At 41.3% G+C, this 16,122-nt stretch overlaps 2 protein-coding genes and 1 pseudogene across 11 annotated transcripts in view; all 3 read right to left on the reverse strand.

Moving 5' to 3' along the window:
* The window catches only part of LOC309503986 (protocadherin gamma-A11-like), a gene marked incomplete at its 5' end in the record, with an annotated part of 186,772 nt that overhangs the window by 72,895 nt on the left and 97,755 nt on the right, over positions 1-16,122 (reverse strand). The gene's annotated exons all lie outside the window — the stretch shown is intronic.
* On the reverse strand, positions 59-7,651 carry LOC309504169 (protocadherin beta-16-like). The gene is made up of 2 exons (XM_082177222.1): positions 4,497-7,651; positions 59-1,871 (listed from the first exon to the last, which is right to left on the reverse strand). Exons 1-2 carry the CDS (start codon positions 6,829-6,831, stop codon positions 409-411), a joined length of 3,798 nt encoding a protein of 1,265 aa, XP_082033348.1. The 5' UTR covers positions 6,832-7,651; the 3' UTR covers positions 59-408.
* LOC309504028 (protocadherin gamma-A11-like) lies at positions 13,112-15,409 on the reverse strand (annotated as a pseudogene). Its single transcript has one exon. The product of its transcript is annotated as a protocadherin gamma-A11-like (transcript).

Raw genomic sequence — 16,122 nt, forward strand, 5'->3', positions numbered from 1 at the left:
CATACGTTAAGTAGAAGTTGCTTTTTATTCCGTTTTTATTTATTTTTAGTTGAAAATCAATCATTAAATCAGTTATTTTAAATCAGTTATTTTAATGAAAATCATTCGGAAGCTGAAAAATAAGCAGTCATTTTCTTTCTTTCACGGCTCTACAGGCGAATGAACTACATAATTACAACACGTCGAAAAACACTAGACCTCTAACAAGAGAATAAATATTGGAATTACACATCTGCACTAAATACTCAACTAAAAAGTCGATCAGACTATAAACAGATGAAAATAAATAGCAGATGATTCGTGTCATGTCTTACTAAAATTATTTAAACACTTCTTAAAATTGCAGAGACACTTTATTTCAGAAAACCAGTCAGTGACTGTGTCAAAAACTCAAGCAAAATTGTTCAATCACGAGAAAAGTTTTAAAATATCACATAAATGAGTTATAAAAATAATTCTCACCTGGTCACCACAATCATCAAAGTTCAGTCTCTCTCTTTGCGCATGCGTGAGTGTTTGTGTTCCACTGGTGTCCAGACTAATGATGCTCTCACTGCAAGGTCTGACGTATTTCAGATCACTCTTTCTGGAGTCAGTGGTTCTGCAAACCTCATAATTGTACACGTGCTGTAAAGTTCCTGTGCCGCCTACGTCTGCGTAAAGAGGCGGATAATACGGAATAACTGGAAGATTCGCTCCAGATTTATAAAACATCCGCTCGCGCCTCCATCTGTAGCATTTGACTGACAGAATGGCAATGATAGACACGATAAAGAGAAATGAAACCACAGCCAAGGCCAAGACTAGATAGAAAGTCAGGTTGTCGTTGTATTCCTTGTCGTGCGTAAAGTCAGTGAACTCCGAGAGCACTTCAGGGAAGCTGTCCGCCACCGCCACGTTAACATTGACTGTAGCTGATCGAGAGGGCTGCCCGTTGTCCTCCACTACAACAGTGAGTCTTTGTTTGACAGCATCTTTATCTGTCACTTGGCGTACAGTTCTTATTTCTCCATTCTGTAAGCCCACTTCAAACAGCGCCCTGTCTGTGGCTTTCTGCAGTTTATATGAGAGCCAGGCGTTCTGACCAGAGTCCACATCAACAGCCACCACTTTAGTCACCAGATAACCCACATCTGCCGAACGAGGCACTATTTCAGCCACCACAGAAACACCTGACTGGACCGGGTACAGAACCTGAGGCGCGTTGTCATTCTGGTCCTGAATGATTATTTTGACGCTCGCGTTGCTGCTGAGAGGAGGAGAGCCTCCGTCCTGCGCTTTTACGCGGAACTGGAAATCTTTGATCTGCTCGTAATCGAAAGATCGCACTGCATGTATGACTCCACTATCAGCACTAACGGACACTAACGAGGAGACGGGCACTCCGTTAACCGACGAGTCCTCCAGTATGTAAGACACACGGGCGTTCTGGTTAAAATCTGCGTCTCTGGCTCTGACTGTGAATATGGAAAGACCCGGTGTGTTGTTTTCTTGAACAGAAGCCTCATAGGAGCTCTTCTCAAAGACGGGCGCGTTATCATTGACATCTGATATCTGTAAGGAGAGAGTGACGCTGCTGGAGAGAGAGGGCACGCCCTCATCAGCGCACGTCACACTGATGTTATACTCAGACTCTCGCTCTCGATCTAAATCACTGTCTGTCACTAGACTGAAGAAGTTATTATTTGTTGATTTTAGCTCGAAAGGAATGTTCTCAGTAACTGAACAATGAATTTTACCGTTTTCACCAGCATCGGAGTCTTGCACGTTTATCATTGTTACAACAGTTCCAGAATTAGAGTTTTCTGATATGGTGGTTAATTTAGACATGATGTTGAGGAGCGGTTTATTGTCATTTATATCAATCACATCTACATCGATTTTACAAGAATCAGTCAGACCCCCCTCATCGCTCGCCTGTACATGAATTTGATAATGCCGAGCTTTTTCATAATCTATATTCCCTGTTACTCTCACCTCACCGTTTGTTTCGTTAATTTCAAACAATTCTGGAACATTGTCGAGGGTATTTGTAATAGCATATTTTACTTTGCCGTATGAGCCCTCGTCCAAATCTGTAGCGCTCACCATCGTTACAACTGTGCCTTTGAGGGCGTTTTCAGTGATACTCCCTTTATATATTTTTTGCGTAAAAACAGGCGCGTTGTCGTTGGCATCTAAAACCGTAATGTGTATCTGCGCAGTACCAGACAATTGTGGATCACCTCCATCTATTGCTGTCAGAACCAGAGACAAATGCTCCTGCTTTTCACGATCGAGGGGTTTTTGAAGAACCATTTCTACAAGCTTACTGCCATCTGCCTGATTTTGTAATTTCAATAAAAAATTATCCGTTGGCTTTAGTACATAAGTCTGCAAGCCATTTGTTCCGACATCTAAATCCATTGCTCTCTCTAAAACAAATACTGCACCAGTTACAGCTGACTCGCTGATTCTGAATCTCATCTCAGATCGTTTAAAGAAAGGCGAATGGTCATTTATATCTGTAACTTCAACTGTAACGGAGTGAAATTCCATCGGGTTTTCTAGAATAATCTGTAAATGCAGCGCGCAAGGCGTTGTCTGTCCGCATAGCGCCTCTCGGTCTATTCTCTCTTTGATAAGGAGGACTCCTCTTTCTTTATTCAGCTCGATGTATTCAGCGCTGTCTCCTGTATAAATACGCGCTTTACCCGATTTCAGTCTCTTTAAATCTAAACCCAAATCCTGCGCTATGTTCCCGACTAAAGAGCCTTTCGCCATTTCTTCAGGGATGGAGTAACTGACCTGCCCGAGAGCTGAACTGAGAGAGAGAAACCAAATAAACAGCAGTACTTGCCGCGCCATTGTTCTGTCCGACATTTTGCAGAAGATCACGGGATGAAGATTAAGACAGAAAGCAAATAAATCAGTCCAAAAAGCTGGAGGAAATCATGTATATATCCGAAGTGAAGACAACTGAATAAAAAGTCTGTAATCCAATCAAATTGTTTTAAACAGTATCTCCGCGTTGTGCCTTCTCTCTCCTCTTCAGACTGCGCTCTCAGCTTCTGTCTCTCTCTCTAATAATATGGAGATGATGGGGGTGGAACTGCAGCAGATCTGCTCTATAAACTGACATATTGACCAACAGCGGCACTATGAGTCCAGTCTGAAGAACTACAGAACATGTAAAATTAATAAACCTTTATCTCAGTGTCAGACATGTTTGAGAAAAGTTATTTAGTATAAAAGTTATTTAGTATAAAACCAAAACATTTCCATAGCAACAAATATCTATAATACAAAGATTGTATGTGTTTGTGTTAACTAAGGAAAACAAATAAAAAATACATTTCGTGTTTTCATAAAGCCATTTCAGTATGAACACTGATCAAGTCAGAGAGGGAGAAATTCCTAAAAAAAACAATTATACACATAAGAAATTTCTAATCAGAAATAAAATAGTATAGTTCAACTTTTGAACAGGAGGACACAAAAAGATGTTGAAAATCTCAAAAAGATTGTGTGCTGTAAAGAGATGCAGAAGAATATATGAAGTAAATGACCGCGCCGCCGCGATTCAGGACCATGGCCAGGGAAGCAAACACAGAATAGAGTTTCTCACTTCTCACAAAAACAAGTGAAAATCACGCAAGGATTTTTTAAAGGGCAAATAACCAACTGTGCATTTAACAGGTTAATAATGTTAACATTTGTTGACTGACATTTCAGTTGCAACGTGTCATATACTACAGGACTTCAACTAAAAATAAATAAAAACGGAATAAAAAGCAACTTCTACTTTACGTATGTATATATATATATACGTAAAGTAGAAGTTGCTTTTTATGGGGATATTTTGGGGATATTTAATTTAATTTTATCAATCAATAAATTCCACTAGAAACAAACCTTGTTGTATTATTTTAATTTAATACTGTGAAGCTGCTTTGATACAATCTGTATTGTGAAAAGCGCTATACAAATATACTTGACTTAACTTGACTTTTTATTCCGTTTTTATTTATTTTTAGTTGAAAATCAATCATTAAATCAGTTATTTTAAATCAGTTATTTTAATGAAAATCATTCGGAAGCTGAAAAATAAGCAGTCATTTTCTTTCTTTCACGGCTCTACAGGCGAATGAACTACATAATTACAACACGTCGAAAAACACTAGACCTCTAACAAGAGAATAAATATTGGAATTACACATCTGCACTAAATACTCAACTAAAAAGTCGATCAGACTATAATAAACAGATGAAAATAAATAGCAGATGATTCGTGTCATTTCTTACTAAAATTATTTAAACGCTTCTTAAAATTGCAGAGACACTTTATTTCAGAAAACCAGTCAGTGACCGTGTCAACAACTCAAGCAAAATGTTAAATCACGAGAAACGTTTTAAAATATCACATAAATTAGTTATAAAAATAATTCTCACCTGGTCATCGCAATCATCAAAGGTCTGTCTCTCCCTTTGCGCATGCGTGAGTGTCTGTGTTCCACTGGTGTCCAGACTAATGATGCTCTCACTGCAAGGTCTGACGTATTTCAGATCACTCTTTCTGGAGTCAGTGGTTCTGCAAACCTCATAATTGTACACGTGCTGTAAAGTTCCTGTGCCGCCTACGTCTGCGTAAAGAGGCGGATAATACGGAATAACTGGAAGATTCGCTCCAGATTTATAAAACATCCGCTCGCGCCTCCATCTGTAGCATTTGACTGACAGAATGGCAATGATAGACACGATAAAGAGAAATGAAACCACAGCCAAGGCCAAGACTAGATAGAAAGTCAGGTTGTCGTTGTATTCCTTGTCGTGCGTAAAGTCAGTGAACTCCGAGAGCACTTCAGGGAAGCTGTCCGCCACCGCCACGTTAACATTGACTGTAGCTGATCGAGAGGGCTGCCCGTTGTCCTCCACTACAACAGTAAGTCTTTGTTTGACAGCATCTTTATCTGTCACTTGGCGTACAGTTCTTATTTCTCCATTCTGTAAGCCCACTTCAAACAGCGCCCTGTCTGTGGCTTTCTGCAGTTTATATGAGAGCCAGGCGTTCTGACCAGAGTCCACATCAACAGCCACCACTTTAGTCACCAGATAACCCACATCTGCCGAACGAGGCACTATTTCAGCCACCACAGAAACACCTGACTGGACCGGGTACAGAACCTGAGGCGCGTTGTCATTCTGGTCCTGAATGATTATTTTGACGCTCGCGTTGCTGCTGAGAGGAGGAGAGCCTCCGTCCTGCGCTTTTACGCGGAACTGGAAATCTTTGATCTGCTCGTAATCGAAAGATCGCACTGCATGTATGACTCCACTATCAGCACTAACGGACACTAACGAGGAGACGGGCACTCCGTTAACCGACGAGTCCTCCAGTATGTAAGACACACGGGCGTTCTGGTTAAAATCTGCGTCTCTGGCTCTGACTGTGAATATGGAAAGACCCGGTGTGTTGTTTTCTTGAACAGAGGCCTCATAGAAGCTCTTCTCAAAGACGGGCGCGTTATCATTGACATCTGATATCTGTAAGGAGAGAGTGACGCTGCTGGAGAGAGAGGGCACGCCCTCATCAGCACACGTCACACTGATGTTATACTCAGTCTCTCGCTCTCGATCTAAATCACTGTCTGTCACTAGACTGAAGAAATTATTGTTTGTTGATTTTAACGTAAACGGAATATTCTCATTAATTGAACAATAAATTTGACCGTTTTCACCAGAATCTGGGTCTTGTGCGTTTATCACAGTTACAACTGTTCCAGAATTAGAGTTTTCTGATATGGTGGTTAATTTAGACATGATGTTAAGGAGCGGTTTATTGTCATTTATATCAATCACATCTACATCGATTTTACAAGAATCAGTCAGACCACCCTCATCGCTCGCCTGTACATGAATTTGATAATGCCGAGCTTTTTCATAATCTATATTCCCTGTTACTCTCACCTCACCGTTTGTTTCGTTAATTTCAAACAATTCTGGAACATTGTCGAGGGTATTTGTAATAGCATATTTTACTTTGCCGTTTGAGCCCTCGTCCAAATCTGAAGCGCTCACCGTCGTTACAACTGTGCCTTTGAGGGCGTTTTCAATGATACTTCCTTTATATATTTTATGTGTAAAAACAGGCGCGTTGTCGTTCACATCTAAAACCGTAATATCTATCTGCGCAGTACCAGACAAGTGTGGATCACCTCCATCTATTGCTGTCAGAACCAGAGACAAATGCTCCTGCTTTTCACGATCGAGGGGTTTTTGAAGAACCATTTCTACAAGCTTACTACCATCTGCCTGATTTTGCAATTTCAATGAAAAATTATCCGTAGGCTTTAGTAAATAAGTCTGCAAGCCGTTTATTCCTACGTCCAAGTCCATCGCTCTCTCTAAAACAAACACTGCCCCAGTTACAGCTGACTCGCTGATTCTGAATCTCATCTCGTCTCTTTTAAAAGAGGGTGAATGGTCATTTATATCTATAACTTCAATTGTAACAGAGTAAAACTCTATCGGGTTTTCCAGTATAATCTGTAAATGCAGCGCGCAAGGCGTTGTCTGTCCGCATAGCGCCTCTCGGTCTATTCTCTCTTTGATAAGGAGGACTCCTCTTTCTTTATTCAGCTCGATGTATTCAGCGCTGTCTCCTGTATAAATACGCGCTTTACCCGATTTCAGTCTCTTTAAATCTAAACCCAAATCCTGCGCTATGTTCCCGACTAAAGAGCCTTTCGCCATTTCTTCAGGAATGGAGTAACTGACCTGCCCGAGAGCTGAACTGAGAGAGAGAAACCAAATAAACAGCAGTACTTGCCGCGCCATTGTTCTGTCCGACATTTTGCAGAAGACCACGGGATGAAGATGAAGACAGAAAGCAAATAAATAAATCAGTCCAAAAAGCTGGAGGATATCATGTATATATCCGAAGTGAAGACAACTGAATAAAAAGTCTGTAATCCAATCAAATTGTTTTAAATACAGTATCTCCGCGTTGTGCCTTCTCTCTCCTCTTCAGACTGCGCTCTCAGCTTCTGTCTCTCTCTCTAATAATATGGAGATGATGGGGGTGGAACTGCAGCAGATCTGCTCTATAAACTGACATATTGACCAACAGCGGCACTATGAGTCCAGTCTGATGAACTACATATAATGTAAAATTACTAAACCTTTATCCTCAATGTCAGACATGTTTGAGAAAAGTTATTTAGTATAAAGGTTCTTAAGTATAATGGCCATGACAATACAAATATCTGTAAAATAAAATGATTGTATAAGTTTGTGTAAATAAATAAGAAAAACACTCAGCAAACAAGAATTGATTCATTAGTTGCAATATTTTGATAAGAGGCACAGGGATAAATATCTTAAATACAACTATAGGCATAATACATACCTAGATACGACTGAAATAGTGTAGTTAACTTTCAAAAGGAGGACAGACCGATAACTAGATGAAAATCAAAAAAAGACGGCGTGCTGTAAAGAAATGCAACAGAATACATGAGGTGACCGCGCCTCACTGGCTTTCAGGACCATGGTCAGGGACACTGACTGGATATTTCACTTCATGACTAAGACAAGCAAAAGTGGGTTTCGTGCAAAGCAAAAGCAGTGGTAGGTATAGTATAGTGTGTTATATATTTTAGGACTAAAAGGAGAAATAAAACTTAATTTTAAAGATGGCAAGGATACATATAAAGTAACTATACCACTTAACGCATCAAAGCATGAAAACATGAAAAATTAATAAATACATGAATGAGTAAATAAATAAAAACGTATTTTTGTTCTTGTCTGTACAAAAAGTGATGACATGAGTACATGTCGAATTACACAAGGCCCATAAGAAGAAATGATTTAAGCAATGTAACTGTAGAAAATACAAAAATACAAAAGCTGACCAAAATATACTATAAGATAAAAATAAAATAAAATGTACATTACAATAGCAGAAACGATTATTCTCAGAAAACTATTTAGCCAACTGCATTAACAGTTCAAACAATAATGAAGTCATCAAAATATCACATTAATTAGTTATTAAATAATTCTCACCTGATCATCACAATCATCAAAGGTCAGTCTCTCCCTTTGCGCATGCGTGAGAGTCTGTGTTCCATTGGTGTCCAGACTAATGATGCTCTCACTGCAAGGTCTGACGTATTTCAGATCACTCTTTCTGGAGTCAGTGGTTCTGCAAACCTCATAATTGTACACGTGCTGTCAGGGGCGGATTTAGACATTTTGGGGCCCAAGGCAAACACAGACATGGGGCCCTCTACATCTCTTGTTTCCCCCCTTTTGCCAATCCTTATTTTTCTAAGAAAGCCCTACTTGTTACTTCTCTTCAGCAGTCTTCACACAGCAATGATGTCTAGATTTGCTTGGAGTTGTATCTGTAAGAAAAAAAGAAGAAAAAAAAACACAGAACAACATTTTGTTTAACAGATGCATCCTCTGTAAAATTGTATTTACATAAAATGTTCTCTGTACAATAATATGTATTGTCTATTTACACAGGGAAGAGCTGCCATTGGTTGTCATTTACCTTGGTTGGCTTTCTGATAGTATCTTCTATATGGATCTGCTTGCTGCTACATGTTGTTTTTGGACTTCTGTCTTGTGTTACTAAAGTGAGAAGAAACACACAAGACAATAAGTGATCAATTATGGAGACATAATTTTAGTAAAAATAACTTACCATTTAAAATGTTTACCTTTTTTCTTTCACTGACTTTCTCCTGCTCTCCCTTTTTTTCCTGACCATTTCTTCATTTCCCTTGTCTCTGTTTTTGCATCTTTCTCGTCTTCTTCCTTTGGTCTTTGCCTGTCTTTTTCTTCTTCTCTCTTTGGTATTTGTCTTTCTCCTTCTCCCTTTGGTCTTTGCCTGTCTTTTTCTTCTTCTCCCTTTGGTCTTTGCCTGTCTTTTTCTTCTCTCTTTGGTCTTTGCCTGTCTTTTTCTTCTTCTCTCTTTGGTCTTTGTCTTTCTCCTTCTCCCTTTTCTATTTGTATTTGTCCGTCTTTCCCTTCATCTCACCTTTCTTCTATGTCTTTGTATTCTCTTCCTCTCTCTTGAATGTATTTATGTACATTGAGTTTCTTCATCCGATCTATGTGTGTGTGTGTGTGTGTGTGTGTGTGTGTGTGTGTGTGTGTGTGTGTGTGTGTGAGTGAGTGAGTGAGTGTGTCTGTGTCTGAGTGAGTGTGTCTGTGTGTGTGTGTGTGTCTGTGTGTGTGTCTGTGTGTGAGTGAGTGAGTGAGTGAGTGAGTGAGTGAGTGAGTGAGTGAGTGAGTGTGTCTGTGTCTGAGTGAGTGTGTCTGTGTGTGTGTGTGAGTGAGTGAGTGAGTGAGTGTGTCTGTGTCTGAGTGAGTGTGTCTGTGTGTGTGTGTGTGTGTGTGTGTGTGTGTGTGTGTGAGTGAGTGAGTGAGTGAGTGAGTGAGTGAGTGAGTGAGTGAGTGTGTCTGTGTCTGAGTGAGTGTGTCTGTGTGTGAGTGAGTGTGTCTGTGTGTGTGTGTGTGTGTGTGTGTGTGTGTGTGTGTGTCTGTGTGTGAGTGAGTGTGTCTGTGTGAGTGAGTTTGTCTGTGTGTGTGAGTGAGTATGTCTGTGTGAGTGAGTGTCTGTGTGAGTGAGTGTGTGTGTGTGAGTGAGTGTGTCTGTGTGAGTGTGTCTGTGTCTGGGTGTGTGTGAGTGAGTGAGTGTGTCTGTGTCTGAGTGAGTGAGTGAGTTTGTGTGTGTGTGTGTGTGTGTGTGTGTGTGTGTGTGTGTGTGTGTGTGTGTGTGTGTGTGTGTGTGTGTGTGTGTGTGTGTGTGTGTGTGTGTGTGTGTGTGAGTGAGTGTGTCTGTGTGTGTGTCTGTGTGTGTGAGTGAGTGTGTCTGTGTGTGAGTGAGTGTGTCTGTGTGTGAGTGAGTGTGTCTGTGTCTGTGTGAGTGAGTTTGTCTGTGTGAGTGAGTGTGTCTGTGTGAGTGAGTGTGTCTGTGTGAGTGAGTGTGTCTGTGTGAGTGAGTGTGTCTGTGTCTGTGTGAGAGTGTCTGTGTGAGTGAGTGAGAGTGAGTGAGTGTGTCTGTGTGAGTGTGTGTCTCTGTGTGAGTGTGTGTCTGTGAGTGAGTGAGTGAGTGAGTGAGTGAGTGAGTGAGTGAGTGAGTGAGTGTCTGTATTGTCATGTCTAAAGCGCTATAATCTGACCTTGCGAGCTTTGGCCTCAGCAAATCTTGCTATCACTGATTCCATATCCAGTGACTTCCTGACTTCCTGCTCGATGGAGAGAACAGCTAGAGCAGACAGCCTGTCCTGTGACATAGTTGTTCTGAGGTACGTTTTGATTAGTTTCAGTGATGAGAAACTTCTCTCACCTGAAGCTACTGTAACAGGGAGAGTGAGGAGGAGTCTGAAAGCTATACTCAAATTTGGATATATGTCAAGTAAATTCTCTTTATATATATAGTCAAGCATCTCAAATGGTGATGAGACATGTGGCGGGAATGACCTAACTGCACCCTTAACCTCAAGCTTCAGATCTTCTGCATCAATGTCATCCATCCTCTGCTCTAATCTGTGGCAGCATTCATCCAGCTTCCCTTCCTTCTCAGTGCTTCTCATTGTGTCGAGTGAGTAGAGAAATCCATAAAGCTCATAGAAGATTTCCATGTTGGAAAATCTGTTCTCTACTGTGACAAGAGCTGTATCTATTAGACGTAGAAAAAACTCTCTTTTGAAGAGCTCTTCTGCAGTTGACTGAGTCTGCTCTGTTCCCTCATACTCAAACTGTTTGGTTTTTCTTCTCTGACGCACCTCAGGCCAGCTCATCTCCACCTCAAGCTTCTCTGCTATCTCCCTGGCATCTGTTTTCGCAGATTGAAATCCATGACTGCGAAATTCCTGAAGGAATTCTTTCACTGCCCTGATTTCTTCCCTCACTGTCTCAACTGAAACTTTGGGGCTCTGAAGGATCTTACTCACTTTGTTTATCTGGAACAACACATTGTACCACACTATGGTACTTACCACAAAAGGCCATCTCTGCAGCTCCTTGTAGATGCTTTCAGCTGTTGAGACAACATCTGCATCTCGTTTCTCTGTGGCGTACTCCTTTAGAGCAGTTAATGCCTTCACGATTTCAGGCAGCTGGTAGCGAACAGCTTTCACAGCTTCAACTCTGCACTCCCACCTGGTTGTTGACAATGCTTTAAGTGTAAAATTCTTGACATGTTCTTTGAGAATGTTCCAACGTTGAACTGAGGAGCTGAAAAGATTGTAGAGTCGCTGTATCAGCCCAAAGAAGCTGATGGACGTCACAGAGGACTTGGCTGCATCACCAACAACAAGGTTCAGTGTGTGACTTCCACAAGGAACATATAACGCTTTGTCGTTTAATTCCAGCACTCTCTTTTGGACTCCCTGCTTTTTACCCTGCATGTTGCTCCCGTTATCGTAAGACTGGCCTCGACAATTGCAAAGATCCAATCCTAGTGTTTCTAGTTGGCCTAAAAATGTCTCACATAAGCCTTTTCCTGTTGTGTCAAGTGCCTGAAGAAATCCAACAAAGTGCTCATGGATGGAGACACCCTTCGATAATTCACAATTAACAATTCGTAGCACCACTGAGAGCTGCTCATTGTGACTGAGGTCTGGAGTGCAGTCCATAATTACTGCATAGTATTTGGCTGTTTTCACTCTCTCTACAATTGCATCAGTTGTACATTTTGCCACAAGGGAAATAAGTTCATTTTGGATATTCTTGCTTAAATAGGTGTCACTTAGCTGTTTTGCCTGAATTCTCCTCAGATGCTCTCGCATCACTGGGTCAAACTGAGCCATTAATTGCACTTGTCCAAGAAAATTTCCATTACCAGACTCAAACAATTTGTCTGAGTGGCCACGAAATGCAAGATTGTGCTCTGCCAGATGGTTTACAATTGCAATAAGTCGTCTTAAAATCTCTTTCCAGCGGTTTACTTCAAGAGCAATTAGATCTTGGTTTACCTGATCTATAGCTGTGTTGGTTTGTAGTTTCTGTGAAAGATTGCGCCAAGCATCCATGTTTGTGATGTGTTCTGCAGACCTCTCATGCTGTCTCAAGTGTGCAGAAAGATTTTTCCAGTAATTAAACCCATCCGCACTTAGCTGAGTGGCCTTTTCTCGGTTACCAAACAAGCGGCAACAAAAGCACATAACACAGTCATTTTTTTCACTGTACACAAGCCAGGACCTCTTTATTTTTTCTCCATTCTTCATTTGCAGGTAATAATTGCTGTTTGTAAATCTTCGGCCCTCTTGATTTTTAGGATAAATTCTGTCTTTGCTCTGAACTGGGCCTCTCTGCACTATTGAGCAGCGCTCTTTGTCAGTGAGATGTTTTGGCCAGAGTGCTGGGTCATCTTCAAGTTCAAGTGTAACACATTGGTCAGAATGACTGCTAGTACTCATTAGTTGTTCATCATTGGAATTGTCGTCTTTTTCGTCATAGACGTCGTCATCATTATTATCACTGTCACTGAAAGTGAACGCGGAAGTTTTGTTACCTGCAGTTGAAGGATCCTCCTCATCCTGTGAAGTTGCCTTGCATGTAACTTTAACGTTAGCAGCAATATCGCTTGAGCAGCCTGGGCTGGCACTGTCGACAGTCACAGCAACGGGTAGCTCCTCCTCGCTAGCAGCAGTGCTAACGGTCGTGATGGTGTTAGCGTTGTTGTCATTGTCAGCGGGGCCGGGCATCACAAAAAAGTTTGTTACCTTCGGCAATTTTGCTAAAAACTTTTTGCTCTCCTCCCGCTTCCTCCTTTTTTCAGCACCGCTTGGGTAGCTTCGCTTCATTTTTACTGTCAACACTCTCTCTGTACACTCTGTCTATCACTGTCAATCACTTCTTCTCCGTCAGTTTCTTTTGGCGCATTACAGCCTTGTCACTTTCGCAGATGCGCAGTAAGTGAGATAATGGAATAGTCCAATGTAGTGAGGTGGGGGGGCCCCCTCCTGTCTGCGACACTAATGATTTGATGCCATTTTTCGCAAATGGAGTTTTAGAAATATATAATTTGCAAGAAGTAAAAAAAAAAAAATCTTAAGCATAAGTTAATGGGGCATTTTGGGGGCCCCTAGGTAGCTCGGGGCCCAAGGCAATTGCCGACCTTTGCCTAATGGTAAAGTCCGCCCCTGCGTGCTGTAAAGTTCCTGTGCCGCCTACGTCTGCGTAAAGAGGCGGATAATACGGAATAACTGGAAGATTCGCTCCAGATTTATAAAACATCCGCTCGCGTCTCCATCTGTAGCATTTGACTGACAGTATGGCAATGATAGACACGATAAAGAGAAATGAAACCACAGCCAAGGCCAAGACTAGATAGAAAGTCAGGTTGTCGTTGTATTCCTTGTCGTGCGTAAAGTCAGTGAACTCCGAGAGCACTTCAGGGAAGCTGTCCGCCACCGCCACGTTAACATTGACTGTAGCTGATCGAGAGGGCTGCCCGTTGTCCTCCACTACAACAGTGAGTCTTTGTTTGACAGCATCTTTATCTGTCACTTGGCGCACAGTTCTTATTTCTCCATTCTGTAAGCCCACTTCAAACAGCGCCCTGTCTGTGGCTTTCTGCAGTTTATATGAGAGCCAGGCGTTCTGACCAGAGTCCACATCAACAGCCACCACTTTAGTCACCAGATAACCCACATCTGCCGAACGAGGCACTATTTCAGCCACCACAGAAACACCTGACTGGACCGGGTACAGAACCTGAGGCGCGTTGTCATTCTGGTCCTGAATGATTATTTTGACGCTCGCGTTGCTGCTGAGAGGAGGAGAGCCTCCGTCCTGCGCTTTTACGCGGAACTGGAAATCTTTGATCTGCTCGTAATCGAAAGATCGCACTGCATGTATGACTCCACTATCAGCACTAACGGACACTAACGAGGAGACGGGCACTCCGTTAACCGACGAGTCCTCCAGTATGTAAGACACACGGGCGTTCTGGTTAAAATCTGCGTCTCTGGCTCTGACTGTGAATATGGAAAGACCCGGTGTGTTGTTTTCTTGAACAGAAGCCTCATATGAGCTCTTCTCAAAGATGGGTGCGTTATCATTGATATCTGATATCTGTAAGGAGAGAATGACGCTGCTGGAGAGAGAGGGCACGCCCTCATCAGCGCACGTCACACTGATGTTATACTCAGACTCTCGCTCTCGGTCTAAATCACTGTCTGTCACTAGACTGAAGAAATTATTATTGGTGGATTTAAGAGAAAATGGAATATTTTCATTAACTGAACACTGAACTTTCCCATTTTCTCCTGAATCAGGATCCTGAACATTTATCATTATAACCACCGTGTCAGAAATAGAATTTTCTGCTATTACTTTTGTTTTGGACATAATATTGATCACTGGCGTATTATCATTGATATCAATGACATCAACTATGATTTTACAGGAATCAGTCAGACCGCCGTGATCACTGGCCTGAACGCGTATCTCATAATTGCGAGCTTTTTCAAAATCTATTATTCCGACCACCGTAACCTGCCCATTATCTTTATTTATGTCAAATATCTGCTGAACATCATCTTCCATGTTTGCAATGGAATACTCTATCTTACTATTTATACCCTCATCGGCATCAGTTGCGCTCACTGTTGACACAATAGTGTCTTTTGGCGCATTCTCGGTTACAGACGCTTTATACACTGACTGCGAGAAAACAGGAGCATTGTCGTTTACGTCTAAAACAGTAATGTGAATCTCTATACTGCCAGACAACTGAGGATCTCCTCCATCAACAGCTGTGAGCACTAATTTTATATCATGCTGTTTTTCACGGTCTAAAGGCTTTTGCAGAACCATTTCGACATTTTTCCCATCTCCTGGTTGATTTTTAAATTTAAGGTTAAAATTATCAGTTGGTTTTAGCATATAGCTTTGAAGGCCGTTGATTCCCACATCGAGATCTATAGCAGGCTCTAACATAAATTTAGAACCCAAAATAGCTGATTCACTGATTCTGAAAATAATCCTACTCTTTTTAAAACTGGGTGTGTTGTCATTAATATCTACTATTTCGATGGTAACGCTAAAAAATTCCATCGGGTTTTCCAGAATAATCTGTAAATGCAGCGCGCAAGGCGTTGTCTGTCCGCATAGCGCCTCTCGGTCTATTCTCTCTTTGATAAGGAGGACTCCTCTTTCTTTATTTAGCTCGATGTATTCAGCGCTGTCTCCTGTATAAATACGCGCTTTACCCGATTTCAGTCTCTTTAAATCTAAACCCAAATCCTGCGCTATGTTCCCGACTAAAGATCCTTTCGCCATTTCTTCAGGAATGGAGTAACTGACCTGCCCGAGAGCTGAACTGAGAGAGAGAAACCAGATAAACAGCAGTACTTGCCGCGCCATTGTTCTGTCCGACATTTTGCAGAAGATCACCGATTGAAGATGAAGGCAGAAAAACAAATAAATCAGTCCAAAATGCTGGAGGAAATCATGTATATATCCGAAGTGAAAACAACTGAATACAAAGTCTGTAATCCAATCAAATTGTTTTAAATACAGTATCTCCGCGTTGTGCCTTCTCTCTACTCTTCAGACTGCGCTCTCAGCTTCTGTCTCTCTCTCTCTCTCTCTCTAATAATATGGAGATGATGGGGGTGGAACTGCAGCAGATCTGCTCTATAAACTGACATATTGACCAACAGCGGCACTATGAGTCCAGTCTGATGAACTACAGAACATGTAATATTACTAAACCTTTATCCTCAATGTCAGACATATTTGAAAAAAGTTATTTAGTATAAAAGTTCTTAAGTATAGAAACAAAGAAATGACCATGACAATACAAATATCTGTAAAATAAAATTATTATACGTTTGTGTAAATAAATAAGAAAAACACTCAGCAAACAAGAACTGATTCATTAGTTGCAATATTTTGATCAGAGGCACAGGGATAAATATCTTAAATACAACTATAGGCATAATACATATCTAGATACGACTGAAATGCTGTAGTTTAACTTTCAAAAGGAGGACAGACCGACAACTAGATGAAAATCTACAATAGACGGTCTGCTGTAAAGAAATGCAACAGAATACATGAGGTGACCGCGCCTCACTGGCTTTCAGGACCATGGTCAGGGACACTGACTGG

This window comes from Leuciscus leuciscus (assembly GCF_965113295.1).
Source record: "Leuciscus leuciscus genome assembly, chromosome: 8".
Classification (NCBI taxonomy): Eukaryota; Metazoa; Chordata; class Actinopteri; order Cypriniformes; family Leuciscidae; genus Leuciscus; species Leuciscus leuciscus.

Coding starts and splice junctions, on each gene's coding strand:
- LOC309504169 (XM_082177222.1), bottom strand. CDS start 6,831: ATGTCGGACAGAACAATGGCGCGGCAAGTACTGCTGTTTATTTGGTTT. Junction 1,872..4,496: donor CATCATTAGTCTGGACACCA/GTGGAACACAGA, acceptor AAATCGATGTAG/ATGTGATTGATATAAATGAC.